Genomic DNA, 23,445 nt, shown 5'->3' with positions numbered 1-23,445 from the left:
GGCCGACTGCACATTTCCTATCTTCACAATAAAAGCCCGGCTTCATGCTGCCTGCGCTAACAAAATAAGAGTCTCGGAAAGCTGGCGTGCACAAGTGATGTGCACGCCAGCTTTCTGAGGGATCGCTTGTGCACGCCAGTTTTCCGAGACTCTGTATTTAGTTAGCGCAGGCAGCATGAAGCAGGGCTTTTATTGTGAAGATAGGAAATGTGCAGTCGGCCTTTAGAGTTTTGACGGAAGGTACGGCGCGAGAGTCTGTTGAGATAAAAAGTGTTTCTCGCCTTCCTCTCGGTCATATTTTCATAATAATGATCTTGCAGCAGCCAGCGTCATCTCACAAGACCCTCCGGTACCGTGAATCTCATTTAAGTGACGTCTTGGTGAAGATTGATGATCACTAATTTTTAGGTCTATTTTTTTAAAAAGCCTGGCTGGAGATCGACTGACACACCCCCCGCGGTCGACTGGTAGCTCGCGATCGACGTAATGGGCACCCCTGTTATAGATATATAATATATATATACATGTTGTATATGTATATATGTGTGTGTGTGTGTATTTTTTTATATCCATGCCATCCATCCATTTTCTACCGTTTGTCCCTTTTGGGGTTGCTGGAGCCTATCTCAGTATATACTATCGATATATATATATATATATATATATATATATATATATATATATATATATATATATATATATATATATATATATATATATATATATATATATATATATATATATATAGGTATGGGAAAAAATCACAAGACTACTTCATCTCTACAGAACTGTTTCATGAGGGGTTCCCTCAATCATCAGGAGATTAAGGGAACCCCTCATGAAACAGTTCTGTAGAGATGAAGTAGTCTTGTGATTTTTTTCCCACACATACATATTGCGCTCTACCACGGTATCGAGCACTATTCTCTGGATCATCCAATCAAGACATATATATATATATATATATATATATATATATATATATATATATACATGTATATATAAATGTATATGTATATATACATGTATGTGTATATACCCCATTAAAAATGTATTCACACTACAGTTGTGTAAACACATTTTGTGGTGTGTGTGTCTCTTTATGTGTATATACACATATATGTGTATATTTGTGTATATAATACATATCCCTACATATATACACATAAAATGTATATATGTATATATAAATGTGTATGTATATATAAATTTGTGTATATATGTATGAATATGTATTATATACTGTATGTATTATTATATACAAATATACACATATATGTATTTATGCACATAAACAGACAGACACATTTTACACACAAGCGAAATTATTGCAACGCCCCCCCAAAGTTTGTGAACAAATTGACCAACCTCAACCCCCCCTTATGGAAAAAGAGTAAATATATTTTACATTAATTTGTATTTGATTGAGCGATAAAGATACTTAATGCCCTGTCGACCAAGCAGATTTTTACAAACTTTACAATTCATATTTGTTTGACTTTTGCAAGTTCAATGTATTGTACGTGGGGGGCTTATTTGTAACTACCTGTATTTGAAGTACATTGTTGCACCATTTGTGTTATGGGAAAGCCCAACATTTTGCAAAAGCGGCAGGAATTTGTCAGTGAGTAGATGATTTATTTGGCAACACACTCGCATTAAGGAACTTATGACTCACATTGAAAGGAAGTAGGAGGCGGCAGTCGTTCGCTGTCACTAATGTGGTCCTCGTCAATCAAGTATCCAGGATAAGAGTAAGGAGATACTACTATTAATACATTTAGCTTCAATTCATTAATATAATTTCTTGGGTATTTAATGCTGTTTTACGCCTGATGGCGCCATCAGACCACTTTTTTCAGACTCCATATGAGTTGGGAAATTGTGTTAGATGTAAATATAAACAGAATACAATGATTTGCAAATCCTTTTCAACCCATATTCAATTGAATGCACTACAAAGACCAGATATTTGATGTTCAAACTCTTAAACTTTATTTTTTTTTGCAAATAATAATTAGCCTAGAATTCCATGGCTGCAAAACGTGCCAAAGTAGTTGGGAAAGGGCATGTTCACCACTGTGTTACATCACCTTTTCTTTTAACAACACGCAATAAACGTTTGGGAACTGAGGAAACTAAGTGTTGAAGCTTTGAAAGTGGAATTCTTTCCCATTCTTGTTTTATGTAGAGCTTCAGTCGTAAAACAGTCCGGGGTCTCCGCTGTCGTATTTTACGCTTCATAATGCGCCACACATTTTCCATGGGAGACAGGTCTGGACTGCAGGCGTGCCAGGAAAGTACCCACACTCTTTTTTTACGAAGCCACGCTGTTGTAACACATACTGAATGTGGCTTGGCATTGTCTTGCTGAAATAAGCAGGGGCGTCCATGAAAAAGACGGCGCTTAGATGGCAGCATATGTTGTTCCAAAACCTGTATGTACCTTTCAGCATTAATGGTGCCTTCACAGATGTGTAAGTTACCCATGCCTTGGGCACTAATGCACCCCCATACCATCACAGATGCTGGCTTTTCAACTTTGCATCGATAAGAGTCTGGATGGTTTGCTTCCCCTTTGGTCCAAATGACACAATGTCGAATATTTCCAAAAACAATTTGAAATGTGGACTCGTCAGACCTCAGAACACTTTTCCACTTTGCATCAGTCCATCTTAGATGATCTCGGGCGCAGAGAAGCTGGCAGCGTTTCTGGATGTTGTTGATAAATGGCCTCCGCTTTGCATAGTAGAGCTTTAACTTGCACTTACAGATGTAGCGACAAACTCTATTTAGTAACAGTGGTTTTCTAAAGTGTTCCTGAGCCCAAGTGGTGATATCCTTTAGAGATTGATGTCGGTTTTTGATACAGTGCCGTCTGAGGGATCGAAGGTCACGGTCATTCAATGTTGGTTTCCGGCCATGCCACTTACATGGAGTGATTTCTCCAGATTCTCTGAATCTTTTGATGATATTACGCACCATAGATGTTGAAATCCCTACATTTCTTGCAATTGCATTTTGAGAAACGTTGTTCGTAAACTGTTTGACTATTTGCTCACGCAGTTGTGGACAAAGGGGTGTACCTCGCCCCATCCTGTCTTGTGAAAGACTGAGCATTTTTTGGGAAGCTGTTTTTATACCCAATCATGGCACCCACCTGTTCCCAATTAGCCTGCACACCTGTGGGACGTTCCAAATAAGTGTTTGATGAGCATTCCTCAACCTTATCAGTATTTATTGCCAGCTTTCCCAACTTCTTTGTCACGTGTTGCTGGCATCAAATTCTTAAGTTAATGATTATTTGCAACAACAACAAAAATGTTTATCAGTTTGAACATCAAATATGTTGTCTTTGTAGCATATTCAACTGAATATGGCTTGAAAATGATTTGCAAATCATTGTATTCCGTTTATTTTTACATCTAACACAATTTCTCAACTCATATGGAAACTGGATTTATAATCAATAAGTTGCTTTTTTTTTTATATCCCCTTGTTGCGGGGCAGACTGGCTCATACAAGCCCATGCATCCTCTACTGTTGTCATTTCTAACACAAAGTAGCGTATAGTTCTAACTTATATTGGGGAAGTGTTTTATATGTAGAAAATAATCTTGATATGACCTCTTTGAAACAAATCACAGGTAAATGTTAAAGCTTTGGTCTCACTCCCGCAAAAACAGCCCTCTTTGTAGAAAATGGAAGACAAGTCCAAAGGGTGGATGAGTCCAAGAGTGATTACAAGGGGGGGAGAGCAGTCAAAGGAAATATTAGAGCAATTACATTGAAGTTGTGATGTCCGTATGTTGGATGGAAAATACACACCACAGCAAGTGTTCAGTTAAAAGGGTTGGGCAATGCTGGCATCAGATCATCATTCAAATGTGTCCAAAACATGGGGTCATCTTGGAGGAAAAACTCTTCTTGAAAAGGAAAGACTGAAAAGAGAAGAAGTGAGTCACATGTATGCACGGCACCATACTGGGGAAGAGCCAAATCAAAGCAAGAGAGCCATGACCCACCAGCATCTCCTCCACACTCGCCATTCACTGGCTGCTGGTCTTGGTCCTCCTCTGTCATGTCTCTAAACGGGTATGGTTCAGGCTCCAGTTTGTCCCTACATAAACCATAACAAAGCATCATTACGTCATGTGGGTGCACTAGTTTATTTAATATTTGTAATGTAAAGTATGCATGTAGCGTCACTTTGTTCCACGTACTGGATGAGCTGCATTATGGGAAATGTAACAGGGCTAAGTTATAAATGCCATACTCTGTATTACAATGTCATACTACATTATTTTCTGTGGCCTGTAAAAGCCTGGAAATAAATATACATTAATAAAATACTTTGGGCTTGACTTACTATAGCAGGGTTTCTAAAGGTATTGGCAAATTTAATTTAATGTTTTTTAAAGCTGTTTTTAATGCAATTAAAAAAAATAAAAAAATCATGTCTTATCCGACACCATTTGGTTATTATATATAGTCAGAAATGTACAAACCCCGTTTCCTTATGAGTTGGGAAATTGTGTTAGATGTAAATATAAACAGAATACAATGATTTGCAAATCCTTTTCAACCCATATTCAGTTGAATATGCTACAAATACAACATATTCGATGTTCAAACTGATAAACATTTTTCTGTTGTTGCAAATAATCATTAACTTTAGAATTTGATGCCAGCAACACGTGATAAAGAAGTTGGGAAAGGTGGCAATATATACTGATAAAGTCGAGGAACGCTCATTAAACACGTATTTGGAACATCCCACAGGTGTGCAGGCTAATTGGGAACAGGTGGGTGCCATGATTGGGTATAAAAACAGCTTCCCAAAAAATGCTCAGTCTTTCAGAAGAAAGGATGGGGCGAGGTACACCCCTTTGTCCACAACTGCGTGAGCAAATAGTCAAACAGTTTAAGAACAACGTTTCTCAAAGTGCAATTGCAAGAAATTTAGGGATTTCAACATCTACGCTCCATAATATCATCAAAAGGTTCAGAGAATCTGGAGAAATCACTCCACGTAAGCGGCATGGCCGGAAACCAACATTGAATGAGCGTGACCTTTGATCCCTCAGTATCAAAAACCGATATCAATCTCTAAAGGATATCACCACATGGGCTCAGGAACACTTCAGAAAACCACTGTCACTAAAGACAGTTTGTCGCTACATCTGTAAGTGCAAGTTAAAGCTGTACTATGCAAAGCGAAATACATTTATCAACAACATCCAGAAACGCCGTCGGCTTCTCTGGGACCGAGATTATCTAAGATGGACTGATGCAAAGTGGAAAAGTGTTCTGTGGTCTGACGGGTCCACATTTCAAATGGTTTTAGGAAATATTCGGCATTGTGTCATCTGGACCAAAGGGGAAGCGAACCATCCAGACTGTTATCGACGCAAAGTTCAAAAGCCAGCATCTGTGATGGTATGGGGGTACATTAGTGCCCAAGGTATGGGTAACTTACACATCTGTGAAGGCACCATTAATGCTGAAAGGTGCATACAGGTTTTGGAACAACATATGCTGCCGTCTAAGCGCCGTCTTTTTCATGGACGCCTCTGCTTATTTCAGCAAGACAATGCCAAGCCACATTCAGCACGTGTTACAACAGCGTGGCTTTGTAAAAAAAGAGTGCGGCTACTTTCCTGGCCCGCCTGCAGTCCAGACTTGTCTCCCATGGAAAATGTGTGGCGCATTATGAAGCGTAAAATACGACAGTGGAGACCCCGGACTGTTGAACGACTGAAGCTCTACATAAAACAAGAATGGGAAAGAATTCCACTTTCAAAGCTTCAACAATTAGTTTCCTCAGTTCCCAAATGTTTATTGAGTGTTTTTAAAAGAAAAGGTGATGTAACACAGTGGTGAACATGCCCTTTCCCAACTACTTTGGAACGTTTTGCAGCCATGAAATTCTAAGTTAATTATTATTTGCAAAAAAAATAAATAAAGTTTATGAGTTTGAACATCAAATATGTTGTCTTTGTAGTGCATTCAACTGAATATGGGTTGAAAAGGATTTGCAAATCATTGTATTCCGTTTATATTTACATCTAACACAATTTCCCAACTCATATGGAAACGGGGTTTGTATAATTGTGTGTATACAGACAAAATTGTAAGCATTTGACAATAATAATGTTGAATAGTTGAAAAGTTTACATTAACTGTTACTATTTGGTGAATTAAAATTGTCTCACAAGACTGTTTCAACTGAGAATTTATTCCTATGTGTTTCATTTTTTAGCGGTACCAGCAGACGACAGTTGTGATGGTGACCGCTTAAGTTGAAAAAAAGGTCCTTTTAGTGTAGATGCACTGCACAGTTGCTTCTGAAATGCCCATAAAAAGTCGCAGATGTCTTCTCCTTGTTTAAAAACATAGTAAAACGCCACAGATGCTAACGTAATAGTGCAGTAAATGAGAGTCTCTGTGGCGATGCCGCCGAATAGTACACGCAAAATAGTCATTTAAATAAGGCGACCTTCACCAATTTTCAATTGCACACGTAGTCTAGGTAAAACACAAGCCCACTAAAAGTACAAGCTATTTCAAACTTTGTAAAAGCTGTTTATAGCGTGGTGTTTGAACATTAGTAAACCAGGCGCTATATCTTTTCTTACTACCGTATTTCCTTGAATTGCCGCCGGGTGTATAGTATGCAGTGTTTCCCAAAGGTCAGGCATCTCTTTGTGGCATTTTATTTGTGGCGGCCGTAATTAATTTCGTGGCGGGCCGCCACAAATAAATTAATGTGTGGGAAACCCTCGTATGCGCCTGACTAGAATTACTGCCGGGTCTAACTCGTTTCGCAAAATAATTAGCGCATGCTTAGCATTACCGCTGGCTCAGGATTAGCGCCAGGTCAAACTCGTTTTGCCAAATATTATTTTTTTTAGCGCATGTCTAGAATTTTCGCCGGGTCAAACTCGTCACGTCACGAGTGACACTTCACCTGTCATCATTTTCAAAATGGAGGAGGCTGATTTCAATAATTTGCAATCGCATAAAAGGAAAGAAGATTATGAGCTATTCAGTAGGCTTTAAGGTCCAAGCTATTGAATATGTTAAAAAAAAAACAGTAAGCAGCTAAGTTTTATTAATATACCATAGCTGCGTGTGTCAAATATGAGTCATTAAATGACTCCCGCCTCCTGGTGGTAGAGGGCGCTAGTGATCCTTCTTGCGACAACTCGGCTGCAGAAGAAGTGACAACAAGCAGCAAGAGTGAACAGCATGTGTTTATTTTTCCTCTCGCTTGCACTTTTAACATGGAGGATTACATATCTAAAATAAAAGTTTTCTAAACTGGACTTTCAATCGAAGCAGGAGGTAATAAAGGAAGATCTCCATCGAGACAGAGAGACTTTTAAAACTGAAGAAAGATAAGGAAGACTTCTATAAACAAGTGATCGATATTTTTGATCAGAAGCAGCTGCGCATGGACTTCATTTATAAGTAAAGGTAAGACCATAATAACGTTTTTTGTGAATTAAATGTGCTTTTCATGATGGTATCCTTACATCACACTCATATTTTTAAGCGCAGGCCTAAATTTGCTGCATGCTTTTAGTAATTGCCGGAGTGAGAAGAGGTTTTAAATTTAAATTAATTAGCGCCCCGGTGGCAATTCAAGGAAATACGGTAAATGTATTTCTTCGTTCCATTTTGACAATAAAAACACATAAAGTTTTGCATATCTTTTTGACTTTAATGTTATCTAATAATGCAACAAAATGTTATATTATCTTACATTAAAAAAAAATTACAAAAATTAAAAAAAAAGAAAGAAGGGGGACCGGACCGGAGGGTGTATTCCAACTATCGTGGGATCACACTCCTCAGCCTTCCCGGTAAGGTTTATTCAGGTGTACTGGAGAGGAGGCTACGCCGGATAGTCGCCCGGTAAGGTTTATTCAGGTGTACTGGAGAGGAGGCTACGCCGGATAGTCGAACCTCGGATTCAGGAGGAGCAGTGTGGTTTTCGTCCTGGTGGTGGAACTGTGGACCAGCTCTATACTCTCGGCAGGGTTCTTGAGGGTGCATGGGAGTTTGCCCAACCAGTCTACATGTGTTTTGTGGACTTGGAGAAGGCATTCGACCGTGTCCCTCGGGAAGTCCTGTGGGGAGTGCTCAGAGAGTATGGGGTATCGGACTGTATTATTGTGGCGGTCCGCTCCCTGTATGATCAGTGCCAGAGCTTGGTCCGCATTGCCGGCAGTAAGTCGGACACATTTCCAGTGAGGGTTGGACTACGCCAAGGCTGTCCTTTGTCACCGATTCTGTTCATAACTTTTATGGACAGAATTTCTAGGCGCAGTCAAGGCGTTGAGGGGTTCCGGTTTGGTGACCGCAGGATTAGGTCTCTGCTTTTTGCAGATGATGTGGTCCTGATGGCTTCATCTGACCGGGATCTTCAGCTCTCACTGGATCGGTTTGCAGCCGAGTGTGAAGCGACCGGAATGAGAATCAGCACCTCCAAGTCCGAGTCCATGGTTCTCGCCCGGAAAAGGGTGGAGTGCCATCTCCGGGTTGGGGAGGAGACCCTAACCCAAGTGGAGGAGTTCAAGTACTTAGGAGTCTTGTTCACGAGTGGGGGAAGAGTGGATCGTGAGATCGACAGGCGGATCGGTGCGGCGTCTTCAGTAATGCGGACGTTGTATCGATCCGTTGTGGTGAAGAAGGAGCTGAGCCGGAAGGCAAAGCTCTCAATTTACCGGTCGATCTACGTTCCCATCCTCACCTATGGTCATGAGCTTTGGGTCATGACCGAAAGGATAAGATCACGGGTACACGCGGCCGAAATGAGTTTCCTCCGCCGTGTGGCGGGGCTCTCCCTTAGAGATAGGGTGAGAAGCTCTACCATCCGGGAGGAACTCAAAGTAAAGCCGCTGCTCCTCCACATCGAGAGGAGCCAGATGAGGTGGTTCGGGCATCTGGTCAGGATGCCACCCGAACGCCTCCCTAGGGAGGTGTTTAGGGCACGTCCAGCTGTTAGGAGGCCACGGGGAAGACCCAGGACACGTTGGGAAGACTATGTCTCCCGGCTGGCCTGGGAACGCCTCGGGATCCCCCGGGAAGAGCTAGACGAAGTGGCTGGGGAGAGGGAAGTCTGGGCTTCCCTGCTTAGGCTGCTGCCCCCGCGACCCGACCTCGGATAAGCGGAAGATGATGGATGGATGGATAAAAAAAATGTTTGTTAAAATAAAATTAAACACTTAAGTATCTGCTTGACTTATGATTTTAAAACAAGTCATCCATCAAATGGTACATTGGCAGAGTGCTCTTGCTTTTTTTTGTTTGTTTATCGATAAATAGCCCTTTTTTCCTCACCCTCCTACCTCGTTCATCTGCATCCTCAAAATCACAAGAACATCCGGCGTCTCCCACGACGCAGCGTTTAGCAATGATTGACAGTTTGTGGCTGTTGTAATATCACACACAGTTTGAACGTGTGAACATGAACGTGTTTTAATATAGGGAAATAAAACCCTGTACTTTAATCATGTGATTCTTTGGCGTACCACTAGATGGAGCCTGCGTACCACAGTTTGAAGATAACTGTGCTATAAGTTTGATGAGCTGACAATTGAGCAGTAAGAAAAAATGATACTCACCCCTTTGAAACAAACATTAGCCGGGTTTTGATGTACTTGAGATGAGGGTTGTCGTCTGAAAAAATTAAATAAGATTGATTTTAGTGAGTTATTTGCCTGAAAAAAGTTTAACATTCCGTCAAATATATTGGCCTACAATTGACAACGTCTGACTAGAACAGGGGTCGGCAACCCAATATGTTGAAAGAGCCATATTGGACCAAAAATACAAAAAAACTAATCTGTCTGGAGCCGCAAACTTATTCTTGGTTTTAATATGGATTCTGTAAGAGGACAAACATGACACAAACCTCCTTAATTATTATAAAGCACACTGTTTATATTAAACATGTAGCTGAGATAGGCGCCAGTGCCCCCCGCGACCCTAAAGGGAATAAGCTGTAGAAAATGGATGGATGGATGGATCACTGATTCGAGTATTTGGCGAGCGCCGTTTTGTCCTACTAATTTTGGTGGTCATTGAACTCACCGTAGTTTGTTTACATGTATAACTTTCTCCGAATTTCTAAGACAGGGGTGTCAAACTCAAATACAGAGCGGGCCAAAATTTAAAACTGAACAAAGCCGCGGGCCGAGGTTGAACAAATTAACCCTTTAATAGGGACCCAAACAAGTTTTGCATTGAATATTGACCAAGCAAGGCTTATATAACTTTATAGAGACATGCAAAATCCAGTTTCAAGTAATATTAATTAAAAAATATCAATGGCATATCAAATGAAATAAAAACACAAATTTAAGGCCTTTTTTCGGCGGCGGGTTTGAGTTGGGGCGGGGTTTGGTGGTAGCGGGGGTGTATATTGTTGAGTCCCGGAAGAGTAGTGATGCAAGGGGTTCTGGGTATTTGTCCGGTTGTGTTACGGATGTTCTCCCGAAATGTCATTCTTGTTTGCTGTGGGTTCACAGTGTGGCACATATTTGTAACAGTGTTAACCTTGTTTATACAGCCACCCTCAGTGTGACCTGTATGGCTGTTGACCAAGTATGCCTTGCATACATACACTTGTGTGTGTGTGTATGAGCCGTATATATTATGTGAGTGGGCCGGCACGCTGTTTTTATGGAAGAAACGCGGACGTTGCGACATGTAGAGAACGCCAAAAGCAGTGCTTTTACGGCCCGCCCCCAATATTATTGTCCGGGTGGAAATCGGGAGAAATTTGGGAGGGGCACTGAACTTCGGGAGTCTACCAGGAAAATTGGGAGGGTTGACGAGTATGAGTGTTAGCGGTGAATGTGGTGTTACAGCGGCGGGCCAGCTCTAATGTTAATTTGATATTGCCTCAAGGGCCAAATGAAATTACACAGCGGGCCAAATTTGGCCCGCGAGCCAAAGTTTGACACCCATGTTCTAAGACGTGTTTTATGCCACTTGTTTTTCTGTCTCATTTTGTCCACCAAACTTTTAACGTTGTGCATGAATGCACAAAGGTGAGTTTTGTTGATGTTATTGACTTGTGTGGAGTGCTAATCAGAAATATTTGGTCACTGCATGACTGCAAGCTAATCATTGCTAACATGCTATCTAGGCTAGCTGTAGTACATATTGCATCATTATGCCTCATTGGTAGGTATATTTGAGCTCATTTACTTTCATTTTAAGTCCTCAAAATTCAATTGATATCTCATGACACACTATCTGTTTGTATGGCTTTTAATTTTTGGCGGCCCTAGACGGATTTGTTTTTGTATTTTTGGTCCAATATGGCTCTTTCAACCTTTTTTTTTCCCTGTAATAGATGTATTACAATCTTTGCAACCTGGGTAATGTTTGCTGTGGTCTGGAACAACATGACAGACAATCCGAAATGCAGCCAATATTACATACAGAAAATGTGTCATAGACATGCAAATATACATGAAATAAGTAAAGGAAATTAAAATGAGCTCAAATATAGCTACAAACGAGGCATAATGATGCAATTTGTACACGCAGCTAACATAAATAGCATGTTAGCATTGATTATTAGCACTCCGCACAAGTCGATAACATTGACAAAGCTCACATTTGTGCACTCACGCACAAGATGAAAATTTTGGTGGACAAAATGAGACAAAGAAGGAGTGGCATAAAACTCGTCTTTCTGTGGCAGTTGTATGTAAACAAACTACGGTGCGTTCCAGGGCCAACAAAATTAGTGGGACAAAACGGCGCCGGCCAAATACTGTCATCAGTGAAGCATGTTTAATATAAACAGTGGGATTTCTAACAATTAGGAAGATTTGCGTCATGTTTGTCCTCCTAAAGAAACGTGGACCCCGACTTAAACAGGTTAAAAACTTATTCGGGTGTTACCATTTAGTGGTCAATTGTACGGATAGTGTACTTTACTGTGCAATCTGCTAATAAAAGTTTCAATCAATCAATCTAACCTTATCAAACATCAAATGTATTTTTCCCCTCTATCTTTTACCATTTTTGAAAAAGCTCCAGGGAGCCACTAGGGCGGTGCAAAAGAGCCGCATGCTCTTTAGCACCGCCCTAGTTTGATTATTAGCACTCCGCACAAGTCGATAACATTGACAAAGCTCACCTTTGTGCATTCACGCACAAGATAAAAATTTTGGTGGACAAAATGAGACAAAGAACGAGTGGCATAAAACTCGTCTTTCTGTGGCAGAGTCTGAGAAAGTTGTATGTAAACAAACTACGGTGCGTTCAAGGGCCAACAAAATTAGTCGGACAAAACGGTGCTGGCCAAATACTATCATCAGTGAAGCATGTTTAATATAAATAAACAGTGGGATTTCTAACAATTGGGAAGATTTGCGTCATGTTTGTCCTCCTACAGAAACGTGGACCCCGACTTAAACAGGTAAAAAACTTATCCGGGTGTTACCATTTAGTGGTCAATTGTACGGATAGTGTACTTTACTGTGCAATCTACTAATAAAAGTTTCAATCAATCAATCTAACCTTATCAAAACATCAAATGTATTTTTCCCCTCTATCTTTTACCATTTTTGAAAAAGCTCCAGGGAGCCACTGGGCGGTGCTAAAGAGCCGCATGCTCTTTAGCACCGCCCTAGTTTGATTATTAGCACTCCGCACAAGTCGATAACATTGACAAAGCTCACCTTTGTGCATTCACGCACAAGATAAAAATTTTGGTGGACAAAATGAGACAAAGAAGGAGTGGCATAAAACTCGTCTTTCTGTGGCAGCGTCTGAGAAAGTTGTATGTAAACAAACTACGGTGCGTTCAAGGGCCAACAAAATTAGTGGGACAAAACAGCGCTGGCCAAATACTATCATCAGTGAAGCATGTTTAATATAAATAAACAGTGGGATTTCTAACAATTAAGAAGATTTGCGTCATGTTTATCCTCCTAAAGAAATGTGGACCCCGACTTAAACAGGTTAAAAACTTATTCGGGTGTTACCATTTAGTGGTCAATTGTACGGATAGTGTACTTTACTGTGCAATCTACTAATAAAAGTTTCAATCAATCAACCTAACCTTATCAAAACATCAAATGTATTTTTCCCCTCTATCTTTTACCATTTTTGAAAAAGCTCCAGGGAGCCACTAGGGCGGTGCTAGAGAGCCGCGGGTTGCTGACCCCTGGACTAGAACAACCTCAGTGACAAGCGGTCAAACAGAACGTAGCTCGTCTTACTTCCAGTCTTGTCAGTGTAGTATTTCCCAAAAGCTTCATCCCTGGGAGTGTCGGGATATAAATATTGTAAAGGGTTTTCTGGGACATTTTCATCCTCAAGGATGAGAAAATTCTGGATGATCTCATGGAAGTGAATCTGGGCAAGGTCATTTTTGGTAAACGGCTGGATTGTCTTGACTTCAGGATCACCTAAAAAAGGATCAATAGACATACAGTATATAATACATGTTTGTTTTTTTTAAATAACTATTGTCACATCCAACCTGCTCACCATTTGTACTTTCTACCCAGGAGAAGGTGATTCCACCGATGACGCTCTCACTGAAACGGATCAGGAAGGTGCCCCTCTGTTTTTGCTTCAGGAGTAACTTTTCTTTGCCCTTGCTAACAAAGCCCATGATCAGGCTGCAGTGCAGGTGAGAGGTCCAGAAAGTGACGTTAATGCCAAGACGATGAACAAAGCCCACGTGCAGAGTCCTGTACATACATACCCATCCCTCCACAGGTCTTCAAGATAGGTTTTCACCATCACCACAATGCTGTCAAACCACACCCAGAACGTGTCAGGACTGTTTTCCTATTCCGGGAGACGTCCAAATGGTCAAGAACTTGCATCATTGTACATATGAATGCAACATATTCAGACAGATGTCATTTGACAAAGTACAGTACACCACTCACATTTCAGCCATCATTTCAAAAATATTTAGACAGTAAACTTAGATATGCTTAGGAGTAGTCAGTGTACAGCTTGTATCGCAGTATAGATTTATTATCCACTGACAATGAGTCGACACACAACTGTTAATGTCCGAAAAGTGTTTCCCATACATTTCCTTACATGTGGCCCACCACAAATACATTTGAAGCACCAAAATCAAATTGGAAGCGGTGCAAATACAATTTAAATACCGAAAATACTTGTAAAGCCCCACAAATACAATTGAACCACCACAAATACAGTTAAAGCCATAAAAACACATTGGAACCAGCACAAAAATACGGTGGGGCAAAAAAGTATTTAGTCAGCCACCGATTGTGCAAGTTCTCCCACTTAAAATGATGACAGAGGTCTGTAATTTTCATCATAGGTACTAGAGATGCGCGGTTTGCGGTCTCATCCGCGGATAAACCGCGAGTCGGGCGGTTGACATGACAAGAAAATAGATTTTAATTAGATTCGGGCGGGTGGCGGTTGAACCATCCGTAAATATTTGATATAGATGGTTCTGGGATCGGTATCCTTTGTCATTCGAAGAGCCATTTAAGACCCGTGTCTTAAAGCGAAAAAGCCAATAGGAGACGCTATTATTCTCTTGAATGACTACCGGCAGTCACCCAGATAATAAGTATTAGGGCGTGCTATGAAGCCATTGTCTTTGTCGCCTTCTACAGCATGTACGATCTGCTTGTCAGTCCAGCAACATGTTGTGTGTGGCTTCCGCGGCAACACGCACACGACTGCAAGGCATACTGGGTGACACAGAGTACACTAATGGTTGTGATATAAACAATTTTAACACTCTTAGTAATATGCGCCACACTGTGAAGCCACACCAAACAAGAATGACAAACACATTTCGGGAGAACATCCTACCAGTAACACAACATAAACACAACACAACAAATACCCATAATCCTTTGTATCCGTGACACTGCCTGAATATATTTTACACCCTCGCGCCCCCAACGGAGCCGAGAGGTAGCAGCATGGGTAACGTTAGCTGTGGTGCTACCGTGCGAGTGGTCATACGAGAGAACGAAGGTGCGAATCAGGTAACACATGAAGGAAGAATTCATTCCCAAGAAAAACAGCAGGGGGTCTATCGCCTAGCGGTGGTTTGGCTTCAAGCGGGAATATGTCGAACAGACAACCGTAATTTGTCAAGTGTGGGGCAAAAGCGTTGCTACAAAAAGTAGCAGCACTGCTAATATGTAGCATCATTTGAAAAGTCACCCGCTAGAGCATGGGTGTCAAACTCTGGCCAGCGGGCCAAATTTGGCCCGCCGTGTAATTTCATTTGGCCCTTGAAGCAATAATAAATTAACATTAGAGCTGGCCCGCCAGTATTATACAGTTGCGGTGCCGCTGTAAAACCGCATTCAACGCTAATTCTCACCCTTGCCAACCCTCCCGAATTTTTCCAGGAGAATCCCGAATTTCAGTGCCTCCCCCAAAAATCTCCCGGGGCAACCATTCTCCCGAATTTCCACCCGGACAACAATATTGGGGGCGTGCCTGAAAGGTACTGCTTTTAGCATCCTCTATAAACTGTCGTCACATCCGCTTTTCCTCCCCACTAACAGCGTGCCGGCCCAGTCACGTAATATATGCGGCTTCTACACACACACAAGTCAATGCAACGCATACTTGGTCAACAGCCATACAGGTCACACTGAGGGTGGCCGTATAAACAACTTTAACACTGTTACACCACACTGTGAACCCACACCAAACAAGAATAACATTTCGGGAGAACATCCGCACCGTAACACAACATAAACACAACAGAACAAATACCCAGAACCCCTTGCAGCACTAACTCTTCCGGGATGCTACAATATACACCCCCGCTACCAACAAAACTCGATTTAGCATGTCACTATAAAGTTATATAAGCCTTGCCTGTTCAATATTCAATGCAAAACTTGTTTGGGTCCCTATTAAAAGGTTAATTTGTTCAACTTTGGCCCGCGGCTTTGTTCAGTTTAGAATTTTGGCCCACTCTGTATTTGAGTTTGACACCCCTGCGCTAGAGAATAAAGAGTGCTTGAAACTGCGCTGGTCAACATCTCCGTTCGGTGCCACACCCACAAAATGCCGGGGCAAGCATTTCCACATCAACATTGTATGAAACAAAGAGTCAACAACAAAAGGAGATAACGTCTGCAGGAACCTACCACATAGCGAAGGACATACACTATTTGATTTTCTATTATGCAGCTCATTTTTGAAATATCTTGTGTGACATCATGCACAAAAGTGCACTTATTTGTTTTGAACTATTGTAGTGGCGTTCTGTACAAAAAGTGCACTTTAATTTAGTGTTGTTTTGATATGTCATCTTAGTGACATCATGCACAAAAGTGCAGTAATAGCTTGATTTTAAAATGTCTGACAATCTTGCACTTTCTGTTTTGGAAATGACATGAATGTAGCTGAGATAGGCACCAGCGACCCCAAAGGGAATAAGCGGTAGAAATGGATGGATGTTTGTGCTACTGCTTAATAACTGTTTAATAAATACACTTTTGGTCAAGTGACATAGTTGTGATTTCCCTCTCTGCATGAAAGTTTAAAATGAGCATATATTAATGCAGTATTACAAAGAATGTTTTAATGTAGACACATAGAATCATCATACTGCTGTGATTGTGTGCATCAAGTGTTCATTCAAGGCTAAGGCAAAATATTGAGATACATATTGTGTATCGGCCTAAAAATATTGAAAAAAAAAAAGGCCATATCGCTCAGCCCTATTCCCACAAACACATTTGAACCACCACAAATAAATGTCAAGCCCCACAAATATATTACAAACACCACACATACATTTCAAGCCCCACAAATACATTTAAACCACCACAAATACATCAGAACCACCATACATAAATCTGGACCATCACAAATATATTTGAACCACCACAAATAAATGTCAAGCCCCACAAATACATTAGAACCACTACACGTACATTTCAAGCACCACAAACACATAGGAGCCGCCACAAATACATTTAAAGCCCCACAAATACATTTGAACCACCACACATACATTTAAACCCCTACAAATACATTTGAACCACCACACATATATTTCAAGCCCCACAAATCAATCAATCAATCAATGTTTACTTATATAGCCCTAAATCACTAGTGACTCAAAGGGCTGCACAAACCACCACGACATCCTCGGTAGGCCCACATAAGGGCAAGGAAAACTCACACCCAGTGGGACATCGGTGACAATAATGATCCAGTGGGACGTCGGTGACAATGATGACTATGAGAACCTTAGAGAGGAGGAAAGCAATGGATGTCGAGCGGATCTAACATGATACTGTGAAAGTTCAATCCACAATGGATACAACACAGTCGCGAGAGTCCAGTCCAAAGAGGATCCAAGACACAGCAGCGAGAGTCCCGTTCACAGCGGAGCCAGCAGGAAACCATCCCAAGCGTAGGCGGACCAGCAGCGCAGAGATGTCCCCAGCCGATACACAGGCAAGCAGTACATGGCCACCGGATCGGACCGGACCCCCTCCACACGGGAGAGTGGGACATAGAAGAAAAAGAAAAGAAACGGCAGATCAACTGGTCTAAAAAGGGAGTCTATTTAAAGGCTAGAGTATACAAATGAGTTTTAAGGTGAGACTTAAATGCTTCTACTGAGGTGGCATCGCGAACTGTTACCGGGAGGGTATTCCAGAGTACTGGAGCCCGAACGGAAAATGCTCTATAGCCCGCAGACTTTTTTTGGGCTTTGGGAATCACTAATAAGCCGGAATCCTTTGAACGCAGATTTCTTGCCGGGACATATGGTACAATACAATCGGCAAGATAAGATGGAGCTAGACCGTGTAGTATTTTATACGTAAGTAGTAAAACCTTAAAGTCACATCTTAAGTGCACAGGAAGCCAGTGCAGGTGAGCCAGTACAGGCGTAATGTGATCAAACTTTCTTGTTCTTGTCAAAAGTCTAGCAGCCGCATTTTGTACCAACTGTAATCTTTTAATGCTAGACATGGGGAGACCCGAAAATAATACGTTACAGTAGTCGAGGCGAGACGTAACAAACGCATGGATAATGATCTCAGCGTCTTTAGTGGACAGAATGGAGCGAATTTTAGCGATGTTACGGAGATGAAAGAAGGCCGTTTTAGTAACGCTTTTAATGTGTGCCTCAAAGGAGAGAGTTGGGTCGAAGATAATACCCAGATTCTTTACCGTGTCGCCTTGTTTAATTGTTTGGTTGTCAAATGTTAGAGTTGTATTATTAAATAGAGTTCGGTGTCTAGCAGGACCGATAATCAGCATTTCCGTTTTTTTGGCGTTGAGTTGCAAAAAGTTAGCGGACATCCATTGTTTAATTTCATTAAGACACGCCTCCAGCTGACTACAATCCGGCGTGTTGGTCAGCTTTAGGGGCATGTAGAGTTGGGTGTCATCAGCATAACAGTGAAAGCTAACACCGTATTTGCGTATGATGTCACCTAGCGGCAGCATGTAGATGCTGAAGAGTGCAGGGCCAAGGACCGAACCCTGGGGAACTCCACACGTTACCTTAACGTAGTCCGAGGTCACATTGTTATGGGAGACACACTGCATCCTATCAGTAAGATAAGAGTTAAACCAAGACAGGGCTAAGTCTGACATACCAATTCGTGTTTTGATACGTTCTAATAAAATATTATGATCGACGGTATCGAAAGCAGCGATAAGATCGAGGAGCAGCAACATAGATGACGCATCAGAATCCATCGTTAGCAATAGATCATTAGTCATTTTTGCGAGGGCTGTCTCCGTCGAGTGATTTGCCCTGAAACCGGATTGAAAGGTTTCACATAGATTGTTAGACGCTAAGTGTTCATTTAACTGCTCCGCAACAATTTTTTCAAGGATTTTTGAAATAAAGGGAAGGTGAGACACCGGTCGGTAATTTACCATGAGGTCAGGATCGAGGTTAGGTCTTTTAAGAAGAGGATGAATAACCGCTTTTTTGAATGCTAGGGGAACAGTGCCCGAGGAGAGTGATAAGTTTATAATATTTAGCACTGATGGACCTAATAATACAAAGAGTTCCTTGATCAGTTTCCCAGGAAGAGGGTCAAGTAAACATGTTGTCTGTTTTATTCCATTTACACGTTGTAACAATTCCTCTAATGTTATTTCTTCAAAACGAGAGAAACTATTTTGGAGGGCAGTATCCGCCATATATACAATCGTGTCAGTGTTAATAGAACTCCGTTGTAGCTGGGACGCATTGTCTTTAATCTCCTTTCTAATGACTTCAATTTTCTTACTAAAGAATTGCATAAAGTCATCAGCTGAGTGGGTTAAGCTACTGGAAGGAGTCCCTTGTTGGGTTAGCGATGTTACCGTACTAAACAAAAATTTAGGATCGTTTTTATTACGGTGGATGAGATTTGAGTAATATTTAGCTTTAGCTAAGGTAAGCATGCGTTTATAAGTTATTAAACCATTTCTAGGCAACCTACAGGCCCCGTTTCCATATGAGTTGGGAAGTTGTGTTGGATGTAAATATAGACAGAGTGCAATGATTTGCAAGTCCTTTTCAACCCATATTCAGTTGAATATGCTAAAAAAAGGACAGCATGTTTGATGTTCAAATTTATGGACTTTTTTTTTTTGCAAATAATCATTAACTTTTGAATTTGATGCCAGCAACACGTGACAAAGAAGTTGGGAAAGGTGGCAATAAATACTGATGAAGTTTATGAATGCTCATCAAACACTTATTTGGAACACCCCCCAGGTAGGCAGGCTAATTGGGAACAGGTGGGTGCCATCATTGGGTATAAAAGCAGCTTCCATGAAATGCTAAGTAATTCACAAATAAGGATGGCGCAAAGGTCACCACTTTGTAAGCAAATTGTCAAACAGTTTTAGAACAACATTTCTCAACGAGCTATTGCAAGGAATTTAGAGATTTTACCATCCACGGTCCGTAAAATCATCAAAAGGTTCAGAGAATCTGGAGAAATCACTGCACGTAAGCGATAAAATTACAGACCTTTGATCCCTCAAGTGGTACTGCATCAAAAACAGAGATCAGTGTGTAAAGGATATCACCACATGGGCTCAGGAAGACTTCATAAACGACTGTCAGTAACTACAGTTGGTCGCTACATCTGTAAGTGCAAGTTAAAACTGTACTATGCAAAGCCAAACCCATTTATCAACAACACCCTGAAACGCCTCTGGCTTTGCTGGACCCGAACTCATCTAAGATGGACTGATGCAAAGTGGAAAAGTGTTCTGTGGTCTGACGAGTCCACATTTCAAATTATATTTGGAAACTGAGGACGTGCTGTCCTCCGGAAGAAATAGGAAAATAACCATCCAGATTTTTATAGGCGCAAAGTTCAAAAGCCAGCATCTGTGATGGTATGGGGATGTATTAGTGCCCAATGCATGGGTAACTTACACATCGGTGTAGGCAGCATTAATGCTGAATGGTCCATACAGGTTTTGGAGCAACATATGTTGTCATCCAAGCAACATTATCATGGATGCCCCTGCTTATTTCAGCAAGACAATGCCAAGCCACGTGTTACAACAGCGTGGCTTCGTAAAAAAAAAGTGCAAGTACTTTCCTGGCCCGCCTGCAGTCTAGACCTTTCTCCCATGGAAAATGTGTGGCGCATTATGAAGCGTAAAATACGACAGCGGAGACCCCGGACTGTTGAACGACTGAAGCTCTACATAAAACAAGAATGGGAAAGAATTCCACTTTCAAAGCTTCAACAATTAGTTTCCTCAGTTCCCAAACGTTTGAGTGTTGTTAAAAGAAAAGGTGATGTAACACAGTGGTGAACATGCCCTTTCCCAACTACTTTGGCACGTGTATCAGCCATGAAATTCTAAGTTAATGATTATTTGCAAAAAAAAATAAAGTTTGTGAGTTTGAACATCAAATATGTTGTCTTTGTGGCGTATTCAGCTGAATATGGGTTGGAAAGGATTTGAAATCATTGTATTATTCCGTTTGTGTTTGCATTTAGCACAGTTTTCCAACTCATATGGAAAAGGGGTTTGTAGTTAGTAACACAAGTGACTGCTTAACTCAGTATTGTGCTAAATGCTGCATGACACGCTAAGTAAAGCTCTCCTGTGTGAGCAATGGCCAGTCCATGGTCAATCACGCAGGCTGAAAGTCAGCTAGTATATATTTGACAACAGCTCTATTTTTAAAGGCGGCAGGTCCCTGTTGAAGCCTCACTAGCCGGCACGACAATGTGTCTCAGTAACCTGCCTAGCAACAACTAATGTGACCGATTGTCTACAGCACAATTGGGCGATGACCTCCTTTCCGCTCTAAGTCCCCTTGGCCTGGAAGCGTCCATCAGGGTGGGGGGACTACAGTATGTGGATCCAGGCTGACGTGAAATACTGGGGGGTGGACTCCAGACGGAAAGAAACCGCAGTCATCGTAACCGGGCGTAAACAATCTTTAGATTCTTTTTATAGAATGTTCATCCTCCGACTGCACAAGTGTACAGTGTGGGTGGTCCCACACTCACAGAAGTGCAGTACACTAGTGGCTCTGCATTCTAATTATATATATATATATATATATATGTATATATATATATATATATATATTCCCCATACTTTAGTATGGGGAACATATTCACCGTTAATTAGTTGCTTCTTAACATGCAAATTAATAACATATTGGCTCTTAATTAGTCGTTAAGTACTTATTAATGCCTTATCCTGCAAGGCCTTATTATAACCCTAACCCGAACAACTCTAAATTGAGTGAAGTGAAGTGAATTATATTTATATAGCGCTTTTCTCTAGTGACTCAAAGCGTTTTACATAGTGAAACCCAATATCTAAGTTACATTTCAACCAGTGTGGGTGGCACTGGGAGCAGGTGGGTAAAGTGTCTTGCCCAAGGACACAACGGCAGTGACTAGGATGGCTGAAGCGGGAATCGAACCTGCAACCCTCAAGTTGCTGGCACGGCCACTCTACCAACCGAGCTATACCGCCCCACAAGTCTTTGTTACTTACAATATGTTACCCATACTAAAGCGTTACAAACTCCTTCTCATCTCAATGCATAATCTTTATTTTCATGACTATTTACATTGTAGATTGTCACTGAAGGCATCACAACTATGACACCTGGGAAGTGAAAACCTTTTCAGGTGACTGCCTTTTGAAGCTCATGGAGAGAATGCCAAGAGTGTGCAAAAAAAGTAATCAGAAAAAAATAGAATGTAAAACATGTTTTCAGTTATTTCACCTTTTTTTTGTTAAGTACATAACGCCTCATGTGTTCAGTCATAGTTTTGATGTGACTATCTACAATGTAAATAGTCATGAAAATAAAGAAAAAGAACACATGAATGAGGAGATGTGTCCAAACTTTTGGCCTGCACTACAATATATATATATATGTATATACACATATATATATACATATATATACATATATATATATATATATATATATATATGTATATACACATATATATATTATATATATATATATATATATATATATATATATATACATATATATATATATATATATATACATATATATATATATATATATACATATATATATATATATATATATATACATATATATATATATATATATATATATATATATATATATATATATATGTATATACACATATATATATATATATACATACATATACACACATATATATATATATATGTAAATATATATATATATATATACACATATATATACATACATATATATGTACATATACATATATATACATATATATATATATATATATATATATATATATATATATATATGGGGTGCAATGGTACGTGTATTTGTATTGAACCGTTTCGATACGGGGATTTCGGTTCGGTGCGGAGGTTAACCGAACTAGTCTCCAGTCGGACATATTAAGTAGTGTAAACAATACTCAAAATGCCGGACATTTGAGGCACTTAAGAAACTCTGCCCTTACAGCTCCGCAAAAGAGAACATGTCTGGTGAAAAGAGGACGTATGGTCAGTCTATCCTAGCCCGATCGCTGCTAGCTTCCTGACATAGGTCCGTGGTTGGTCAAGATGTTGCACTGCTCTGTAGGTAAACTGTAGGGGGTCCAGCTGGGGGCCTATGGTGCCTCTTGCCTCCTCTGACCGGCCGCCCCCGAACCTGGGATGCTTCCACCGTGGAGGGGGGGGGGATTCTCAGCCCGGCCCCAACGGCTGCCGTCGCTTCGCCTCGTCGAGAAACGTGGCTTCCCTCAGAGACACTGGCGGTCACCACACACCTCCGACTTTTACTATAACGCTAAGACACTAGTAACACAATAAGCAGATAAGGGATTTTCCAGAATTATCCTAGTAAATTTGTCTAATAACATCTGAATCGCCCTGCCGTCTAGTTTTTTTTTTTTTCCTAGTCCTTCACTCTCACTTTACTCATCCACAAATCTTTCA

The 23,445-nt window shown here is 40.8% G+C and overlaps 1 protein-coding gene across 9 annotated transcripts in view; it reads right to left on the bottom strand.

Annotated features, from left to right (window-relative positions):
- Positions 1–23,445, bottom strand: part of stat2 (signal transducer and activator of transcription 2) — a 187,259-nt gene that overhangs the window by 88,721 nt on the left and 75,093 nt on the right. For 4 of the 9 annotated variants that reach the window (XR_009804723.1, XR_009804718.1, XM_061890380.1 and 1 more), the window contains exons 20-25: positions 13,745–13,830; positions 13,525–13,658; positions 13,254–13,442; positions 9,633–9,687; positions 4,026–4,120; positions 3,829–3,941 (exon numbers count right to left, since the gene is read on the bottom strand). Coding sequence is in view for 7 of the 9 variants with exons in the window: in XM_061890380.1 (XP_061746364.1) it covers positions 3,841–3,941; positions 4,026–4,120; positions 9,633–9,687; positions 13,254–13,442; positions 13,525–13,658; positions 13,745–13,830 (660 nt within the window). In the remaining 2 variants the exon portion in view is untranslated. Of the gene's footprint in view, positions 1–3,580; positions 3,942–4,025; positions 4,121–9,632; positions 9,688–13,253; positions 13,443–13,524; positions 13,659–13,744; positions 13,831–23,445 lie in introns of those variants that run through there. The other 5 variants (XM_061890364.1, XM_061890356.1, XM_061890400.1 and 2 more) reach the window with 2 other exon arrangements.

Source organism: Nerophis ophidion, linkage group LG02 (assembly GCF_033978795.1).
Source record: "Nerophis ophidion isolate RoL-2023_Sa linkage group LG02, RoL_Noph_v1.0, whole genome shotgun sequence".
In the NCBI taxonomy this organism is placed as follows: domain Eukaryota; kingdom Metazoa; phylum Chordata; class Actinopteri; order Syngnathiformes; family Syngnathidae; genus Nerophis; species Nerophis ophidion.
Note: the sequence above shows the minus strand (reverse complement) of the source record. Positions and strands in the feature narration are given on the sequence as shown.